Source organism: Pseudophryne corroboree, chromosome 1, assembly GCF_028390025.1.
Source record: "Pseudophryne corroboree isolate aPseCor3 chromosome 1, aPseCor3.hap2, whole genome shotgun sequence".
Taxonomy (NCBI): Eukaryota; Metazoa; Chordata; class Amphibia; order Anura; family Myobatrachidae; genus Pseudophryne; species Pseudophryne corroboree.
Window position 1 is genome coordinate 247,998,853 of NC_086444.1, and position 21,852 is coordinate 248,020,704.

The 21,852-nt window shown below is 46.3% G+C and overlaps 1 protein-coding gene across 4 annotated transcripts in view; it reads left to right on the top strand.

The window, feature by feature from the left end:
- Positions 1-21,852, top strand: part of DMXL1 (Dmx like 1) — a 444,894-nt gene that overhangs the window by 383,424 nt on the left and 39,618 nt on the right. For 3 of the 4 annotated variants that reach the window (XM_063964179.1, XM_063964181.1, XM_063964180.1), the window contains 4 exons: positions 5,355-5,494; positions 16,750-16,835; positions 17,320-17,521; positions 18,067-18,184. In XM_063964179.1, the coding sequence (XP_063820249.1) occupies positions 5,355-5,494; positions 16,750-16,835; positions 17,320-17,521; positions 18,067-18,184 (546 nt within the window). Of the gene's footprint in view, positions 1-5,354; positions 5,495-16,749; positions 16,836-17,319; positions 17,522-18,066; positions 18,191-21,852 lie in introns of those variants that run through there. The other variant, XM_063964182.1, reaches the window with a different exon arrangement.

Genomic DNA, 21,852 nt, shown 5'->3' on the forward strand with positions numbered 1-21,852 from the left:
AAAAGCGCTAACAGGGCTGAGGCATTGTTTAATCATTTCAGTACCGGGATAGGCGCTGGGTTGTGAGCTGGCAAAACTCCCTCTGTGTTTCTCTAACAGGCTTTGCTGTGGGTCTGTCCCTTATAGCCCAGTGTGGTTGCGGGTGTCGGTACGCGTGTGTCGACATGTCTGAGGCTGAGTGCTCTTCCCAGGAGGAGGTTGGTGTGGGGACAGAAAAGTCCGTGGGAGTGACGGTGTCGGCACCGCCGATGGCTGATTGGGTAAACATGTCGAGTGTTTTGAATGCAAATGTGGTTCGGTTGAATAAGAGATTAAATAAATCTGAGTCTCAGAACCAGACATAAAGAAAATCCATGGAGGATGCATTGTCGCAAGTTCAGACCCCCTTGGGGTCACAGAAGCGTTCATTTACCCAGATAGCGGATACAGATACCGACACGGACTGTGATTCCAGTGTCGACTGTAGTGATGCCAGGTTGAATCCTAAACTGGCTAAGAGCATTCAGTACATGATTGTGGCGATAAAATACGTATTACATATCACGGAAGACCCTGCTGTTCCTGATACTAGGGTCTGCATGTTTAAGGGAAAGAAACCTGAGGTGACGTTTCCTCCCTCTCATGAACAGAACGCTCTTTTTGAAAAAGCTTGGGAAAATCCTGACATGAAGTCACAGGTTCCCAAGAGAATTCCGGTGGCATATCCATTCCCCTCTGGGGACAGGGAAAAGTGGGAGTCAACCCCCACAGTGGACAAAGCTCTATCACGTCTGTCCAAAAAAGGTGGCGCTTCCGTCTTCTGACACGGCAGCCCTAAAGGATCCTGCGGATCGTAAGCAGGAAAATACACTAAAATCCATTTATGTCACTACAGGTACGCTGCTCAGGCCTGCCGTGGCATCGGCATGGGTGAGTAGCGCCATTGAAAAGTGGGCAGATAACTTGTCATCTGATATGGATTCCCTGGACAGGGATAGCGTGCTTTTGACACTGGGGGTCATATTAGGGACGCTGCAGCCTATCTAAAGGAAGCTGCGAGGTATTTGCCTTTTGGGATCAATGGCCAATGCCATGGCAGTCTCTGCTAGGATGGCATTGTGGATTCATCAATGGAATGCTGATGCTGACTCTAAGAAGACTATGGAGTCTCTGCCATTCAACGGTAGTGTCTTGTTTGGTGACGGCCTCACTGACCTGGTATCTACGGCTACCGCGGGTAAGTCATCGTTCCTACCTTATGTTCCTGCACAACAAAAGAAAACGCCCCACTATCAGATGCAGTCCTTTCGGCCCAATAAATACAAAAAAGGAGGAAGGGGAAAAAGGTCACAGGCTGTGGCAAGTTCCCAAGAGCAGAAGTCCTCCCCGGCTTCTGCCAAATCCACCGCATGACGCTGGGGCTCCTCTGTGGGAGTCCGCACCGGTGGGGGCATGTCTCCAACTCTTCAGTCAGGTCTGGGTTAGCTCGGCCCTGGATCCTTGGGTATTAGAAATAGTAACCCAAGGTTACAAATTGGAGTTTCAAGATGTGCCCCCTCACCGATTTTTCAAATCTGCCTTGCCAGCTTCTCTTCCAGAAAGAGAGGTAGTTTGCGCTGCAATACTAGAGCTGTGTCAAAATCAAGTTATTGTCACAGTACCCCCGTTACAACAGGGGGGAAGGCTTTTATTCGAGCCTGTTCGTGGTCCCGAAGCCGGATGGCTCAGTCAGACCGATTCTGAACCTAAAATCCCTCAATTTCTATCTGAAAAAATTCAAGATGGAATCTCTCCGAGCAGTGATCTCCAGTCTGGAGGAGGGGGATTTTATGGTGTAGGTCGACATAAAGGATGCCTATTTGCACGCCCCCATATATCCTCCACATCAGGCTTATCTGAGGTTTGCTGTTCAGGATTGTCATTACCAATTTCAGACGTTGCCGTTTGGCCTGTCCACGGCTCCGAGGATTTTCACCAAGGTTATGGCGGAAATGATGGTTATCCTGCGCAAGCAGGGAATCACAATTATCCCGTACTTGGACGATCTCCTGATAAAGGCGCGATCCAAGGAGCAATTACTGAACAACGTTACGCTCTCCCTGACAATTCTGCAACAACATGGTTGGCTCCTAAACTTGCCAAAATCACAGTTGGTTCCGACAACACGGCTGTCGTTCTTGGGTATGATTCTGGATACAGAATTACAGAGAGTTTTTCTTTCAGTGGAAAAGGCTCTGGAAATGCAGAACATGGTAAAACAGATTCTGAAACCGGCAAGAGTGTCGATTCTTCAATGCACGCGGTTTCTGGGGAAGATGGTGGCGGCCTACGAGGCCATTCAGTTTGGCAGGTTCCATGCCAGGGTGTTTCAGTGGGACCGATTGGACAAGTGGTCCGGGTCTCACCTCCGCATGCACCGGAAAATAATCCTATCTTCCAGGACCAGAATCTCTCTCCTGTGGTGGCTGCACAGGTCTTACCTCCTAGAGGGACGCAGGTTCGGGATCCAGGATTGGATCCTGGTGACCACGGATGCAAGTCTCCGAGGCTGGGGAGCAGTCACACAGGGGGAAAATTTCCACGGAAAATGGTCAAGCCAGGAAGCTTGTCTGCACATCAACATTCTGGAATTAAGGGCCGTTTACAACGGCCTTCGGCAAGCGGAACATCTTCTTCGCGGTTTGCCTATCTTGATTCAGTCAGACAACGTAACAGCAGTGGCGTACATAAACCGCCAGGGCAGAACAAAGAGCGGCGATGGCGGAGGCCACAAAAGTTCTTCGCTGGGCGGAGATACATGCAAGCGCTCTGTCAGCAGTCTTCATTCCAGGAGTGGACAACTGGGAAGCAGACTTCCTCAGCAGACACGATCTCCATCCAGGAGAGTGGGGTCTTCATCAAGAGGTCTTTGCAGAAGTGACAAGTCGTTGGGGAATTCCTCAAACAGACATGATGGCGTCTCGCCTCAACAAGAAACTTCAGAGATATTGTGCCAGGTCGGGGGACCCTCAAGCAATAGCAGTGGTGACACCGTGGGTGTTTCACTCGGTTTATGTGTTCCCTCCACTTCACTCATTCCGAAGGTGATAAAGATCATAAGAAGAACAAAGGTTTAGGCGATCCTCATTGTTCCGGACTGGCCAAGGAGGGCTTGGTATCCAGATCTTCAAGAATTACTCATAGAAGATCCCTGGCCTCTTCCTCTACGAGAGGACTTGTTACAGCAGGGACCGTGCGTGTATCAAGACTTACCTCGGCTGTGTTTGACGGCATGGCGGTTGAACGCCAAATCCTAGCCCGGAAGGGTATTCCCAGTGAAGTCATTCCCACTCTACTTCAGGCTAGAAAAGAAGTAACGGCGAAGCATTACCACCGTATTTGGAGAAAATATGTGTCTTGGTGTGAATCCAAGAAGGCTCCTACAGAAATGCTCTTTTTTTTGCAAGCAGGTGTAGATGCGGGCCTAAAGTTAGGCTCCATTAAAGTACAAATTTCGGCCTTATCTATTTTCTTTCAGAAAGAATTGGCCTCCCTTCCAGAAGTTCAGACCTTCGTGAAGGGCGTGCTGCACATCCAACCTCCCTTTGTGCCCCCAGCGGCACCATGGGATCTTAATGTGGTGTTGCAGTTCCTGCAATCTCATTGGTTTGAACCTTTGCGTAAGGTTGAGTTGAAATTCCTTACTTGGAAAGTGGTCATGCTGTTGGCCTTGGCATCCGCAAGGCGGGTGTCTGAATTGGCAGCTTTGTCTCACAAAAGCCCCTATTTAATCTTCCATGCAGATAGAGCGGAGTTGAGAACTCGTCAGCAATTTCTGCCAAAAGTGATTTCATCGTTTCACGTAAACCAGCCTATTGTGGTGCCAGTGGCTACTGACGCCTTGGCGGAATCGAAGTCTTTCGATGTGGTCAGAGCTTTGAAAATCTATGTTGCCAGAACGGCTCAGATTAGGAAAACAGAGGCTCTGTTTGTCCTGTGGGCTCCCAACAAGATTGGGGCTCCTGCTTCCAAGCCGACTATTGCACGCTGGATCTGTAATACGATTCAGCAGGCTCATTCTACGGCAGGATTGCCGTTACCGAAATCAGTGAAAGCCCATTCTACCAGAAAGGTGGCCTCATCCTAGGCGGCTGCTCGAGGGGTCTCGGCATTACAGGTTAGCCGAGCTGCTACTTGGTCGGGATCAAACACCTTTGCGAAGTTTTACAAGTTTAATACCCTGGCTGAGGAGGACCTCTTGTTTTGGTCAATCGGTGCTGCAGAGTCATCCGCACTCTCCCGCCCGTTCTAGAGCTTTGGTATAAACCCAATGGTTCTCGAAACATCCCCAGCATCCTCTAGGACGTATGAGAAAATAGGATTTTAATACCTACCGGTAAATCCTTTTCTCCTAGTCCGTAGATGATGCTGGGCGCCCGTCCCTGTGCGGACACTATCTGCAGTACTTTTTTAATAGTTATTGCTTGTGTTACACAAAGGTTGTGTTTTCAGTTATGGTCAGCCTGTTGCTGATTTTGTTCATGCCGTTGACTGGACTTTTGCTAATGCCATGTTGTACGGCGTGTTTGTGGTGCGAGCTGGTGTGTATCTCACCCTTAGTTTAACAATAAATCCTTTTCCTCGAAATGTCCGTCTCCCTGGGCGGGCACAGTTCCTATAACTGGAGTCTGGAGGAGGGGCATAGAGGGAAGAGCCAGTTCACACCCATTTAAAGTCTTAAAGTGCCCATGTCTCCTGCGGATCCCGTCTATACCCCATGGTTCTTGAAGCATCCCCAGCATCCTCTACGGACTAAGAGAAAAGGATTTACTGGTAGGTATTAAAATCCTATTTTCCCACAAGATCATGTCCCTTTTTTTCACGTGCACCTTCCCTATTTCAAATATGGGGGATGCCAGTCCCTTACTTTGCCAGTGGCGCCCGTACCCCTAGTGTTTCTCTACTAATCATCTTTGATCTGTGTGCTGTATTTTTTTTTTATTGTGGACCACTCTTTTCCTCCTTCAGTTTCTACACTCTTCAATATTCATGACTCCGTTTTCTCATATAGCTTTATTCCATCTCTTTCTATGACTCCACTTCCTTCCCTTTACCGGTCAGTATCTCAAAAGGGTTTGTTATTGGCCCCTTCTTTTATATTTAATTTGGAGATCTCCTCATCTCCTTTGGTCTCCTACATCACCTCTATGCTGTTGACTCCCAACTGCACATGTCCTCCCTCTTTCCTATCATTCTATAATCTTCTCCTGAATGTCTCAGTACCTCAGCTTGAACATGCTGTACAGTGTTTGACAGCTACATAATCTTTGCAGTTTAATGGAAACTGTCTTCGTGGAGATCATGAATTTAATTTGCTTTTTTTTTTTTCGTTACAGCCTTTGCTTCCCCTTTCACAAAACAAACTAGAATATGATTCCGATGACAGTCAAGTAAGTGATGATGAGGACTACCAGGAAGATGATGTCTCATTGTCGGATGTACAGATTCAAGAGCACTCAAATCCTAATTCATACAGGTATACCATTACAAAATATACAGTACAGTATAGATGGAAATACTGAGCAGCTCAACATCACCAGCTAAACTCTCATTGCTCAGAAGTTGCCAAGATAACAGTTGTAGGCTTTGTGAGTAGATCAGGATAGTGGAGCCCTCTTCTGGAGTAGATGAGCACCTCCAAATACATGCAGCTAGGAAAACAGCACACCAGCCCAGGGTTTTCGTGCAATCTAGCCGTGGTTAGTTTTATTATTTCCCAGGTAGTGAGCTCTGAGCCAAGCCCCGTCACATCTTATCTCAACCTGTTACAGGCGCAGGCACTCGTTAACCTGCTCTCAGGCTGAAGGCCTAAAAACCCAAACTGGACTCTGAGAGCCCATCCTTTACTCTCATACCTATACCCCCAGGACTCCTTATTCACTTCTAGTGTAAGTCCAAACTCTAGTCAAGTCTATTTAGCAGAAACAGATATTTCCTGGTGGTTTAAAATACATAGGCCAGAAAACAGGGACAAACATCTCTCCCGTTTTACTTTTTACCAGTGCTTCTATCACATCTCATATAACAGTATTACCTTCAACACTAAGGGGGCTATTCAGTTGTTTTTAGCAAGGCTGTAACTAATGGGCGTTCGATGGAGCAATTCAGTTGTTGCACCATTCTGGCACCCATTATTTCTACTCACACCCTCTGTGAAGAGTCAATCTTTTGGTCACCCAAACAGCTTTACGTGTCTATACCTGGATATGACAAACATTGGACATGAGAAGCAAGAAAAGCAGAACATTTGAAATCTTCAATGGTATCATAGAAACAATTCCAATTACCTGAAGGTCATCATTGTAGCCAGAGGCGTCACCGAATTTGGTGACGCCCAGTGTGCACTCTCTACTTCTTGCACGCCGGAGAAAGGGGCCGAAATTGGGACGTGGCCTCGTAGGATCCTGGTGACAACACTCCGGGGGCAGCCCAGCATCCCCGAAGATTGCCAGGATGCCTCTGGAGACTAGTGCCTGCGCTGTCGGCTGCTCATGTAAATGTGAAGCCGACATTTTGGTGTCGCACCTTTTCGAGGGTGACACCTGGGTGCGGGCTGCGCCCGGCTTCTGACATCACTGATTGTAGTGAGCAAGAGAATATATTTAAAATCATTGCAATGCTCCCTTCTATTGGTATTTCAGCAAATTCAACCAAATATACTGTATGATCTTAATATGGTCTGAGAAACCCAAAAGCTTTGTTTAGGGCTCTGAAGGCTTCTGCCAACGTTGCCAGTGTTAAGTTCATCAATCTACCATCAGAAACAGGCTGAATAAGTATGGTTTTCATAGGAGAGAACAGGCATATCAAATGCCTCACCACAGGACAAATCCCTGGTGATGATGTGAATTCTTTTGCAGCTACAGCACCTTGACGTTTTGTAACCATTGAGTTCACCAAGAGATCCTCTTTATAGCAGAGTGTTCTGGCAAAGACTAGATGAGGATTGTGGGCCTGATTTTGACCCCCACACAAAATAATATGTAGCATCGTCCATTGGCGGTCACCTATGTGTGGGTTTAGGCAAATTGCCTACAAACTCTTTCCTTTGTATACATCCATGTGGCCGAATGTGTACTGAGACGCCCACTTTTAGCTCCCATGCACATTGTAATACCGCTTGGTGCATCCTTCAGTTACACCATCAAACCTTCCACCAGCCCTACAGTATGACAGGTGCAGCCTCTCCATCTGACCACGGTCTCCTATACTTGCGTTTGTGAACACAGCCACTTGCATTGTCACATCAGCAACAATCCCTTAACATGCCCACTGAGTTTTTGCATGCACCAGTAGTCATCACCCAGGAATGCCCATTATTTTTCGCCACCTTTCTGATACCCTCTGACTCCATCTCAACAGCACCTTTGTGTGTACACTCTGGCACTATATACTGATGCGTAAAACAAGACTGTGGGCCTGATTCAGAGATGTATGCTAAACCATTTGCAGCTACACCTCTGTACATGGCGATTGCAAAAATATGCAAATGTCACAGCCACCAGGATTTGTATTGAGAGCCCACTGGTATGTTTGCAAATCCCAGTGGCTGCATTCAATGACTGCATGGGACAGAAAACAGATCAGTTGCTTCTGGAAGTTCTTAGTAGCGCAGAATGGCCGCAAGAAGTAAAATGCTGGAGTCATTGCAGCGGAGTAGGGAGGCCAATCCTGGGATCGGGAACGGCGAGATCCCGGGATTCTCGCCCAAAAATGCCGGGATTTGAATCCCGGGATTGGAGCCTCCAATCCCGGGATTCACGGGATTAGATTGCGCATGTGCAATTGTGCAGTGATGGAGGGTTGGGTGTAAGTAACATCACTTAATATTACGCAAGGGGCAGCCATTGACACATGCTGAACGCGGCGGCATTTCAAATGTAGCGCCGGCCGCCAGCCAATCAGAGCTGGTGGACCGGCAGCCAATCAGGGGAGCGGCCGCAATAGCGGCAGCCAATCAGGAGCCGCTGCTGCCGTTTCTCTGATTGGCTGCAGCGCTACATTTGAAATGCCGTCGTGTTCAGTGTGTCCATGGCTGCCGCCCGCATAATGGTAAGTAGTATGGCTTACACCCACCCTCCCTCACTGCAGTGCGCTCTACAGCCTCCCTCACGCGCCGTTACCTACACCAACCCTCCCGCGCTGCTACCTACAACCTCCCTGCTCTCTACACCCTTCTCCACTGCCCACCACTGATCCCTACTGCAATCTTGGGAATCCCAGGATTGAGCATTTTTCAATCCCGAATCCTGGAATTGAAAAAAACGGTCCGGGATTGGCCTCCCTACAGCGGAGTATGGAATCATAGTCATAGGCTGAGATACGCACTGCAAACTGTCATGACTTGCCTACTTTTGCCGCCCTGTCTCCATTACCTCCCCAAACATCCCCTTCCTGTCAATCACTTTGTGAATTTTTTTTTTCTGCGACAGCAATTGCAAGACCATTGTGGCACATGTGTTACTTGCATACACAGACTGACTATAATCGCTCAACTTCAAATTAATTGGGTTTACTTGCAGCTTTTAAGGCCCTGTGCAATTACTTTTTCTCTGACGTCCTAGTGGATGCTGGGAACTCCGTAAGGACCATGGGGAATAGCGGCTCCGCAGGAGACAGGGCACATCTAAAGAAAGCTTTAGGATCACCTGGTGTGCACTGGCTCCTCCCCCTATGACCCTCCTCCAAGCCTCAGTTAGATTTCTGTGCCCGACGAGAAGGGTGCACACTAGGGGCTCTCCTGAGCTCTTTGTGAAAGTTTTAGTTTAGGTTTATTATTTTCAGTGAGACCTGCTGGCAACAGGCTCACTGCATCGAGGGACTAAGGGGAGAAGAAGTGAACTCACCTGCGTGCAGAGTGGATTGGGCTGCTTAGGCTACTGGACATTAGCTCCAGAGGGACGATCACAGGTTCAGCCTGGATGGGTCACCGGAGCCGCGCCGCCGGCCCCCTTACAGAGCCAGAAGAGCGAAGAGGTCCGGAAAAATCGGCGGCAGAAGACTTTCCTGTCTTCAGATAAAGGTAGGCGCACAGCACCGCAGCTGTGCGCCATTGCTCTCAGCACACTTCACACTCCGGTCACTGAGGGTGCAGGGCGCTGGGGGGGCAGCGCCCTGAGACGCAATAAATCGTTAGAAAACCTTTTTATGGCTAAAATAAATGCATCACATATAACTCCTGGGCTATATGGATGCATTTAACCCCTGCCAAAACATACAGAAAAACGGATGATAAGGACGCCGAGAAAGGGGCGGAGCCTATCTCCTCAGCAAGAAAAATGCAGAAGATAGTGGGCGCTGTTTTAAAGAATGAATAATTAAATAATATAATTTAATTTCTACTTAATAATATTGTTCTATTTCTCTAGCTGCCCACAATTGGGAATCTGGATATCCCCCAAACTAGAAACAGCCAAAATATACACAATAATGTGGGCGCTCCGAAAAAAATATAATTACAAACAGCTGCTGGTTTTGTAAAATATAAAAAATATTTTTATTAATATAACTCCTGATTAATTTCTAGATCTTATATGTATCACAATAAAACATTTATCCCATTAATAAAACATTTAAGAAGAACCAATGTCCCAATGCTCAAGACTTGCTGACAGTCCTGCAGGTAAGCTGGTGATTAGTAGAGTTAGTATATAAATGCCGGCTGTTAGTAATTAATGATACTTAGCATGCAATTTTTGGCTTAATACCAAATTAGTATAGGCAGTTCGTTGTTTTAAATAACTTATTATACTTCACCAAGTCCGGACTGGTTAGTTAAATCCAATAATAGGTGGCATGTATTGTGAACAGTTCCACATCTGTGTTGTAACTGGAAATTAGATCTCGCTCGTGCTTCCAGACAGATCGCTCGGTGGTGGTTCCCCGATGCTGGGGGGGTTATTTCAAGAGGTAATGGTGATCGATACCTTCTTACACCACTTAGCTGTCGGGTGGAGCGGTATAGGCAGCAAGCCCTGAGTTGCAGAGGACGCCGTGCTTGGCCGCGGTTCGCGGCTTCCGGGTTCGGTGCTTCCGGCTTCCGGTTTTGCGTTCCACCTGCGTTCCACGTTCAAAGATCAGTCACCTGACGCGTTTCTCCGCCTCTTTAGGGGGCGGTTTCATCAGAGGTATCTGTGGAACGCAGAAGGTATCGATCACCATTACCTCTTGAAATAACCCCCCCAGCCCCCCAGCCGACACGGATACTGACTCCTGTGTCGACGGTGAAGAGACAACTGTGATTTCCAAATAGGGCCACACATTGCATGATTGAGGCAATGAAAAAAGTTTACACTTTTCTGATAATATGAATACCACCAAAAAAAAGGGGTATTATGTTGGTGAGGAAAAACTTCCTGTAGTTTTCCTGAATCTGAGAAATAAAATGCGTGGGTTTCCCCCCGATAACAATTGATAATTTCTAAAAAGTTATTGGCAGTATACCTTTTCCCGCCAGAGGTTAGGGTGCGTTGGGAAACACCCCCTAGGGGGGATAAGGCGCTCACACGCTTGTAAGAACAAGGGCTCTACCCTCTCTTGAGATGGCCGCCCTTAAGGATCCTGCTGATAGAAAGCAGGAGGGTATCCTAAAATGTATTTACACACATACTGGTGTTATACTGCGACCAGCAATCGCCTCAGCCAGGATGTGCAGTGCTGGGTTGGCGTGGTCGGATTCCCTGACTGGAAATATGATATCCTAGATAAGGACAGTATATTATTGCCTATAGAGCAATTAAAAGATGCATTTCTATATATGCATGATGCACAGCGGAATATTTGCCGACTGGCATCAAGTATAAGTGCGTTGTCCAATTATACCAGTAAAGTGGTCAGGTGATGCGGATTCCAAACGGCATTTGGAAGTATTGCCTTAAAAGAGGGGATGTACCCCAGGTCGCCTCTCAAAATAAGACGCCGTATTATCAGGCGCAGGCCTGGTTGGCAAGCGGACAAAAGGGTTCCTCTTTTCTGCTCGTGACAGAGGGAGAGGAAAATGGCTGCAGAGATCAGCCAGTTCCAAGGAACAGAAACTCTTTTCCGCCTCTGCCAAGCCCTCAGTATGACGCTAGGGCTTTACAAGTTCATGCACGGTGGGGTCCCGTTCTCAATGATTTTCAGTGCGCAGTGGGCTCACTCGCAAGTAGACCCCTGGATCCTTCTGGTAATATTTCAGGGGTACAAATTGGAATTCGAGACGTATCCCCCTCGCCGTTTCCAAAGGTCTGTTTTACCGACGTCTCCCGCTGACAGGGAGGCAGTTTTGGAAACCATTCACAAGCTGTATTCCCAGCAGGTGATAATCAAGGTACTCCTCCTGCAACAGGGAACGGGGTATTATTCCACACTATTGTGGTACCGAAGCCAGACGGCTCGGTGAGACCGATTTTAAAATCTAAAATCTAAAATCTTTGAACACTTGCATACAGAGGTTCAAATTCAAAATTGAGTCACTCAGAGCAGTGATTGCAAACCTGGAAGAAGGGGACTACATGATGTCTCGGGACATCAAGGATGCTTACCTTCATGTCACCAAGGGTATTTCAGGTTATGGTACAGAACTGTCACTATCAGTTCGGACGCTGCCGTAGGGATGGTCCACGGCACCCCGGGTCTTTACTGAAGTAATGACCGTAATGATGATATTCCTTCGAAGGAAGGGAATTTTAGTTATCCGTTACTTGGACGATTCCCTGATAAGGGTAAGATCCAGGGAACAGTTGGAGATCGGTGTAGCACTATATCAGGTAGTGTTGCGGCAGCACGATTGGATTCTCAATATTCCAAAATCGCAGCTGGTTCCGACGACTTGTCTTCTGTTCCTAGGGATGATCCTGGACACAGTCCAGAAAGAAGGTGTTTCTCCCGGAGGAGAAAGCCAGGGAGTTATCCGAGCTAGTCAGGAACCTCCTAAAACCGAACCAAGTCTCAGTGCATCAATGCACAAGGGTTCTGGGTAAAAATGGTGGCTTCCTACGAAGCAATCCCATTCGGCAGATTCCACGCAAGACTTTCCAGTGGAACCTACTGGACAAATGGTCCGGGTCGCATCTTCAGATGCTTCAGCGGATAACCCTGTCACCGGGGACAAGGGTATCCCTCCTGTGGTGGTTGCAGAGTGCTCATCTTCTAGAGGGCCGCAGATTCGGCATTCGGGACTGGGTCCTGGTGGCCACGGATGCCAGCCTGCGAGGCTGGGGAGCAGTCACACAGGGAAGGAATTTCCAGGGCTTATGGTCAAGCCTGGAGACATCTCTTCATATAAACATTCTGGAACTAAGGGCCATTTACAATACCCTAAGTCAAGCGAAACCCCTGCTTCAGGGTCAGGCGGTATTGATCCAATCGGACAACATCACGTCAGTCGCCCACGTAAACAGACAGGGCGGCACGGGAAGCAGGGGGGCAATGGCAGAAGCTGCAAGGATTCTTCGCTGGGCGGAAAATCATGTGATAGCACTGTCAGCAGTGTTCATTCCGGGAGTGGACAACTGGGAAGCAGACTTCCTCAGCAGACACGACCTTCACCCGGGAGAGTGGGGACTTCACCCAGAAGTCTTCCACCTGATTGTAAACCGTTGGGAAAAACCAAAGGTGGACATAATGGCGTCCCGTCTAAACAAAAAACTAGACAGATATTGCGCCAGGTCAGGGGACCCTCAGGCAATAGCGGTGGACGCTCTGGTAACACCGTGGGTGTACCAGTCAGTGTATGTGTTCCCTCCTCTGCCTCTCATACCAAAAGTACTGAGAATCATAAGAAGGAGAGGAGTAAGAACTATACTCGTGGTTCCGGATTGGCCAAGAAGGACTTGGTATCCGGAACTTCAAGAGATGCTCACGGACGAACCGTGGCCTCTACCTCTAAGAAAGGACCTGCTCCAGCAGGGGCCTTGTCTGTTCCAAGACTTACCGCGGCTGCGTTTGACGGCTTGGCGGTTGAACGCCGGATCCTGAAGGAAAAAGGCATTCCAGATGAAGTCATCCCTACCCTGGTCAAGGCCAGGAAGGACGTAACCGCAAAACATTATCACCGCATTTGGCGAAAATATGTTGCGTGGTGGGAGGCCAAGAAGGCCCCTACAGAGGAATTTCAACTGGGTCGTTTCCTCCATTTCCTGCAAACAGGACTGTCTATGGGCCTAAAATTAGGGTCCATTAAGGTTCAAATTTCGGCCCTGTCGATTTTCTTCCAAAAGGAACTGGCTTCAGTGCCTGAAGTTCAGACATTTGTAAAAGGGGTACTGCATATACAGCCTCCTTTTGTGCCTCCAGTGGCACCTTGGGATCTCAATGTTGTGTTGAGTTTCCTAAAGTCACATTGGTTTGAACCACTCACCACTGTGGACTTAAAATATCTCACATGGAAGGTGACGATGCTGTTAGCCCTGGCTTCAGCCAGGCGTGTGTCAGAACTGGCGGCTTTATCATATAAAAGCCCTTATTTAATATTTCATTCTGACAGGGCAGAATTGAGGACTTGTCCTCAATTTCTACCTAAGGTGGTTTCTGCATTTCACATGAAGCAACCTATTGTGGTACCTGCGGCTACTAAGGACTTGGAGGATTCCAAGTTGCTTGACGTGGTCAGGGCCCTGAAAATATATGTTTCCAGGACGGCTGGAGTCAGAAAATCTGACTCGCTGTGTATCCTGTATGCACCCAACAAACTTCTAAGCAGACGATTGCTCGTTGGATTTGTAGTACAATTCAGCTTGCACATTCTGTGGCAGGCCTGCCACAGCCAAAACTCTTAAAATGCCCACTCCACAAGGAAGGTGGGCTCATCTTGGGCAGCTGCCCGAGGGGTCTCGGCTTTACAACTTTGCCGAGCAGTTACTTGGTCAGGAGCAAATACGTTTGTAAATTTCTACAAATTTGATACCCTGGCTGAGGAGGACCTGGAGTTCTCTCATTCGGTGCTGCAGAGTCATCCGCACTCTCCCGCCCGTTTGGGAGCTTTGGTATAATCCCCATGGTCCTTACGGAGTTCCCAGCATCCACTAGGACGTCAGAGAAAATAAGAATTTACTTACCGATAATTCTATTTCTCGTAGTCCGTAGTGGATGCTGGGCGCCCATCCCAAGTGCGGATTGTCTGCAATACTGGTACATAATTATTGTTACCAAAAAATTCGGGTTATTGTTGTAGTGAGCCATCTTTTATAGAGGCTTCTCTATTATCATGCTGTTAACTGGTGATTGGTGTGGCTGGTATGAGTCTTACCCGGGATTCAAATCCTTCCTTATTGTGTACGCTCGTCCGGGCACAGTATCCTAACTGAGGCTTGGAGGAGGGTCATAGGGGGAGGAGCCAGTGCACACCAGGTGATCCTAAAGCTTTCTTTAGATGTGCCCTGTCTCCTGCGGAGCCGCTATTCCCCATGGTCCTTACGGAGTTCCCAGCATCCACTACGGACTACGAGAAATAGAATTATCGGTAAGTAAATTCTTATTTTTCTCATTACTGTATGTGCTCTGACTTTGATTATTTTAAACCATTAAGCAGGGACCATTAATAGTTTTGATTTTGTGCATGTGCAAAATGCATTTGTGTTTCACCATCAAAACTATACCAATGATGGCAAAACCGTTCTCCATCAACCTCTGACGATCGATCAATGCTAAAGTCCTAGTAAAAGAAAAGTGTACTATTGTTAATATGTGTTGGTATTAGGATCCCAACAGGCGGGATGCTGACTGTCTATACCGACAGCGGCATCCTGGAAATGAAAATACCAGCACTTAGTACATAATAAAGCTAACCCTAATCCCATGATTCTTCTGTTATTAGTCATAGTGTATTAAGTGCTGGATTCAGTTAGCTGCATGTAGTTTCAGGCTTTAACTCCCAGAGCTGTTCAATTACAAGCCCATTAGCTCACACTGGATTTTTGTTTGCACCTCAGGAGGGTAATGGGATCTTGCTGTAAGTTTTCCATATGTGAACCAAAGATTTATATGTCCCATATAAAATAACTTGAAAATGTAATCATAACTTATTTGAGAATTATTCACATTATCACATAAGAAAATGTTTGTAGCACTATATTAGCTTGACTTGGAATATTTTTTCCCCCCCGGAATTAATAGTGTATGTGTATATATTTATATACAGAGAACCCATTCACCTTAATGCTTTAGTATACATCTGAATAAACAATGGGATTTTGGTTTATAAATTGTACAATGCATGTAAGCTTGCGGCCCACTCCACGAGACCCCATTTCACCGAAAGTCCTAACCCTCCATAAAAAAATCTGTGTGAAAGTTTGTGATAGTAGTACTTGCGATGTATACTAAAGAATTAAGGTGAATGAAGCTGCTTAGGAGAGTGCAGGGTTCTCTGTATATGTATATTTGAGTTGGGTGATCACATACATACGGGGATCAACTGCACCTTTTCCCCAACCCTCCCTGCTTGGTGCCTAACCCTCCCTTCCCCACTGACTAAACCTAACCCTCCCCGCTTGATGCCTAAACCTAACTTGTTAAGAAAAAAAAAAAACACCTCCCTCCCTGGTCCCTAACCCTAACCTTCCCATCACTGCACCCTAATGCTAACCCCCCTTCTCCTGCCTAAACCTAACCTCCCCCCGCATCGGGCGCGTCCTACTGTGAGGATGATCGGGATGCTGTCTGTCTGTAATGTGGCGCCAGCATCCCGAACGACGTCGATATGTAGACGCCGGCATTGCGTCCTCCTTCGGGATCCCGGCATCGGTATATAGTGAAAATCCTGTGTACAGTGAAATCCTAATTGCTTGCTTCTTTCCCTCCTGTGAAGCTTAATGTGAATGTATGCGTTGAACAATGTCTCTGCTTTGATTTTTATCACTTGGCATTGAAGATAAACATAATTAGCTTTGTCATATAAGTAGATTATTGGCCTTTTGTCTTTACATAATTCAGTTTTCTTGAGAAGCCATTTGCTTAAGTTGATTTCATTTCCTTTAAATTTAATAAAATGAGATAGCAAAGTCTTTCGCCACAATCCTGGACACCGAGCCCATTTATCTGTACTATGTACAGTAAATGATGCAAACACTTGGTCCTGAAGCTTTATTGAGTTACAAATAACAAGGGCAGAAACAGTCTGCTCATCAGCCTGAAACACCCATTCAAACCATTATCCGTTGGAAGACAAAAAGAAAATAAGCCTAGTTGCCTAATTAGTCGGAATGGGGGGGGGGGGGGGGTGAGGGGTTGTTGGGAATCTTGATTGGAAGCCGCTCCTTCTGTGGGTCTTGGATCAGTGTTAGTGAATTTGCTGTATGCAATAAATGATACAGTATATTTAGTGTACAGTAGTTCTGTTCTTCATTTCATAATGTGCATTCTAACTGAACAGACCTGCATTGCTCCATGGCCCTTAATTCCACAACAACTCCCTACTTTATTTTGAAAATAAAGAAATGTCTTGTAAACCTTATACATATATAATAAGTAAGGAAGAATAACTGTGATGAGGTGACTTATCTGCTGTCCTGCACACCAGGTGTGTCCTTATGTGTTCTTACCTATATGCAGCCTGCCTGCAGTGCCACATCCCCTGTGCATCTGTTGTTAGAGCAACTCCTTCCCCTTTGTATCTTTCTCACCAAAGAATGGTGCTAAGGAATTATAGACATGTGTGTTGCTAAAGGTCTTAAAGATCTATTGTTGTGTTAACTCTAAAATACATGCTTCTGGGTCTGCTGGCTATCTTCATGTGCTGTGTTTAACTTACAGTTGGGCTCTAATGCGTCTTGCAATGGTGCAGTTTGTGCTTCAGAATTTGAAGAGCTTCTATCCCTTAGCTGGACACGAACTTTCAGGTAAAGCTTGTATTGATACCTCATTTATGGGAGTATTTATCAAAACTTGGGTAGAGAAACCTAAAACCAATCGGTTCCTAATATTTTAGTCTGTAAAATGTAACGGAGAAGTTGATTGGCTAGTACTTTATTTCTCACAATTGAAAATCTCTTACAAGCTTTGATTAATACCCCCATAACGTTAAAATGGAAGTCTACATAAAGAGGCACAAGGTGTTTTTTTTTTCATCTTCCTATTTTAGTTGTCCTGAACCTGTGACAAAGTAACAAAAGTGTGCTATACAAATAATATATATTTGCTGTTTTACATTTTAGTCTGGAAAGAGCTTACATCATATTTAATTATTTTATTTAATGTTTATAAAACGCCTCTCATACAACCTACTATTCTCCTTTTACTATCATGAAATTATACTTCACACTCAAATCTGTTCACCTTAGGGTACAGTGTGGTTTCAGGGTATCTTTATTTTGATTGCTGCAGAACTTCCAGTATCTTCTCCACTCTGCCACGCAACACTAAAGACATTGCAGCGCTGGGAACAGGTGCTCTTACGAAGGCTTGAAATATATGGTGGACCACCCCAAGACTTCATTAACATACCAACCTCAGAAGAAGCTCTCTCTGCTGGTCCTGCCATCCTGAGGCATAAAGCATTGCTAGAGCCAACAAATACACCATTCAAGTTAGTTTGTCCTGTGTTTTATCTACATTCAAGTTACTTATCATTCTTTAAAAAAATAATAATAATAATAATAATAACACAAATGTGTATTTAAATTGAAAGTAACTTCACGGTTTTCGAAATGTGTTAATGGAGTATTCAAGGTAAAACAACTGATTTATCTATAGCAAAGCAATAAACGCAGCACTCCACAGCCTACTCAGCCACACAATACCTGGCTTGGGTGCCCTCCTAGTGATTAGCACACCCCAATTGCAACAGAGGGAAGAAGGAGACACTCCAAGTCTGCATAATCAGTGAAAAACGTGTGTTTAATCAGTCAACGTTTCAGGGTCTGCAGCCCCTTTTCTGCATGTCCTGGACACCCACGAGTGGGAATAGCCCCTGTTAGCCGGGATTTCGGCTGTCTGCATTGTCAGCGGTCGGGATCCCAGCGTTTGTATCCTGACCGCCGGGATCCCAACTGCTGGCAACTCAACTGCACAACTTTGTAACATCGCCATAGTGTTTGATCTTTTTACAGCTTTGTGTGTATTGTTCTTTAGATCCAAGCATTCGAGCACCTTACCTATAAAGAGGCTTTGGCAATATCTGGTAAAACAGGAGGACATCCAGGAAACATTTATAAGAAATATTTTTACAAACAAAAGATCGCTGAATGAGGTATGAGTTTGTGTATTTATACTTCCAGTGTATTGTGATGGGTTTTTCGGGGGAATGCAATTAGCCGCGATAATGTGATCTGCGATCACGGCTAAAGTTGTCACACCTATCTCCCGAAGAAATAGGTTATCGCCAACTGGGCGCTCCCGCTTTTCGTATCTTTCCTATTCAAAAATGGTATAAACGGGATTTGCGCGATCAATCTAGCCTGCAAAATCAGAGATAAGTATAAGAGAAAACTGGTAAATCTAACAGTACCTCCAAAAAAATCCAAACTAATATAGGAAACCATAGAAGTCTATAATGTGGATGTAAAAAAGCTATTTGGTGTAATTAAATTTGGTCAAATGGCTGTTATGTACTGTACATTTTTTTACAAAATTGAAAAATTATCAATTTTTTCATAAAAAGAAGAGCTCTCATTAAATTTGTGGTACATAAAAATGGGTATAAATATATATTTGGGTCATTTTAGGGGACTTGAAAAATAAAAAAAAGTGGAAACAGATTACTCCCACCTGCAAGTCTAAAAACACTAGTCCCACTCATAAAGCACCCCAATAAACCTGTCCCATACCTTGGACCCCAATTTCCATCACTTTGCAGGATGCATTAGTTTCCACAGGAAAACATCGGGGTGACATAGGAGTGTAGAGTGGATCTTGATCCAGAGGCACCAACAGGCTAAAGCTTTAGGCTGTCCCAGGATGCATTGGGGCCTCCTCTATAAACCTCCGCCTCCAGGCACTGGAGCTCGGTTTCGAGTTGGTGCCTCCAGCAGCAGGACATCTGACAGAAGGGCTGCACTGGGCAGCCCTGAAAAAGTTTCTAAGAAGATTTCTTCTCTGGGCTGTCAGCGCTGTATGTCAGTGACACCTCAGCACTGCAGCTCCATCACCTCGCAAGTGGCATCGCATACTCCCACGGCTCAGTTACCGGGTGCTTGCAGCGGAGACGCTTCAACTTAGGCACATGGTCACAGAAGCTCTCCTGGTTCGCATGGCTGCTACGGGGAGGAGGTAAGAGAGTTCCTCAGGCGGGACCCACCAATAAATAGTGTCCCGTCGCTGACCTAGGGAGGCGGGTCGCGGTGCTGGCGTGGGCACTGTCTCCGAGCAGGGATCACATTAGACCATTGGGGCGTCTGAGTACAGGTCGGGTGTACTAACACACCCCATTTAATAAGACTCATATTACCCTGGGGTTTAAGTCCAGCATAGGGGAGGTGGTGCTTGACCTGTAGCCCCTCCCCTGGCCCAGGGCACCATCTCTGAGCAGATTTTCCCGCCCTAGTGCTTCCTCACACTATCCCTCACTCCCTGATTGAGACGCTGGGCATCCTCTTCTGAGCATAGCTGCGGCTGGTCTCCTGAAATGCAGGGCAAGCCGCCTGTATACAGCGTTGTGACCTTACAAATACTTGAGTATTCTACATGTGTTTATACAGACAGCATTAGTTAATAAAGAGTGTACCTGTTATAGAATATATTGTACGAGTATTCTAATATATACCTCCGGTCTATGACCGCGCTGTGTGTGTGTATATATATATATATATATAAATATATATAGTCCAGTGCAGCTTTATTGTTTAATAATTTCTGCATTGCCTGTGACTGTGTGTGCCTGTATCTGCTGTGTGGTTTCACTTTCACTGTTTTCCAGTTATACAGTTACTGTCACTATATTCTGTACCCTAAGAGCCTAGGTGCATCTGGGTCTGCTAATATAGTGTGACACAGTATTTATCCAATAAGCGTATTCTACTGTGTACTCAGTCACATAATACCGGATTTATTCACATGTATTGTACTTTGGCTTTATCGTACTAAGTCGCTCTGTTGCATTTTTATGTAATGTCTAACATAAAGGGCAGTACATCAGTGGAAGCTCCTGCATCATGCAGAGCATGCTCCAGGGATTTACCAGAAGGGGAAGTTTTGTATGATAGTCTATATAGTGTGTCATACACCTCCTAGTCTGTCTGCAGCTCCTGGGGCTACTCAGGAGCCACCCTGGGCTGCCTTCACTAACCTACTGGGTACTCTGGTAGAATGCCTTATGCCCCCTGTGGGACCACCTGTGCCACTGCAGCCACATACTGTCCCTATGGTTAAACCGCCTTGGGCGGAAAATTTATCTAACCAGCTGCAACAATTAAATCAGTCCTTGGTTAGACAGAAATCCACCCCAGGTCACTCCCAGGCCTCTGGGTCATCTAAGCGGGCTACTTCCTCCTCACAGTCCACATACCTCTCTGATGTTTCATCTGAAGAGGAGGGGGAGCATACGGTCCTGTCAGACACTGAATCTCGTGTTACTGATGAGGATTCTCCCTTGCAGATTGATGTCACTGCCTTAGTGGTTGCTATTAAACAAATCCTACAAATCTCTGATAAGGATTCCACTACTGTGGCAAAGAAAACTGCTATGTTTAAACGGCAGAAGGTGGTTAAAACTCTGTTACCCCATTCTGACCATTTAGTGGACATCAGGCGGGAACCCTGGTCTAACTCCAGGGAAGAAATTTCCTCTGCCTAAACGGGCCTTGGTTCGCTATCCTCTCCATGCAGAGATATGTAGCAAGTGGGAAAATTCACCACCGGTGGATTCTCACGTCACCCGCCTTGGGGTGTCGTCTGCTCTGCCTGTCACCACTGTCAACTAACTGAAGGAACCGACAGATAAGCGTGTGGAGGAATGCCTGAAGTAGATTTACTCCCTTACAGGAGCTGTACATAGGCCCACTATTGCTGCCTCCTGGGCTGCAAAAGGTATTGAAGCGTTGGTTCATACATTAGAGGAAGAGCTGCCCGAGTGAATTTCTGAGAAGGCCAGACAATACCTTTCTCACATTACCACCGCCGCCTATTACATTCAGAAGGAGTTCTCTGAGGCTGGTGTGTTGGCTGACAAGGCGTCAACTACGTCTGTCCTGGCTCGCCGTATTCTGTGGTTGAGGTCATGGAAAGTGGACCTAGACTCCAAAAAGACCTTGGAGGTACTCCCCTTTGATGGGGATATTTTGTTTGGGGAAGATCTGAAAAAATTCTGTCTGAGTTAGCAGCTGCTAAGACCTGCACAGAAGGCAAAAGGTACCACTTTTCGTTCCTTTCGGCCTCAAGGGAAAGCAAAAGGTCAGGCATACCCGAGACAGTCTCGTGCTCCCGAATCCACAAAGCCTAAGGACAAACAATTCTGAGCAGCCAGTCAGCCTGCTTCTAAATAAGACAAGCCTGCTCCATGACAGGGGGGACCCCAGTGTGGAGACAGACTTCCACAGTTCACCCAGGTCTGGTTAAAGACCACTTCAGACGCATGGGTGCTGGAAGTTGTCTCTCACGGGTACGCTATCTCTTTCAAGAGATGTCCCCCTCGCCAGTTTTGCACCACGGTTCTACCTTCGGATCCGTTAAAGGTGCAAGCTTTGCAAACGATTGAGTACAGGAGCTGTTGTGCCAGTACCTCAGTCCCAGAGAGGCAGAGGTTATTACTCGACCCTGTTTCTAGTCCGGAATCAAATGGGTCATTCCAGTCTATACTCAATCTCAAATCCCTAAACAAGTTTGTGAGAGGATCCAGATTTCTGTATGGAAACACTGGTCTCAATTGTATTGGCTATAGAACCCGGAGAATATATGTTGTCCTTGGATATACAGGATGCATAC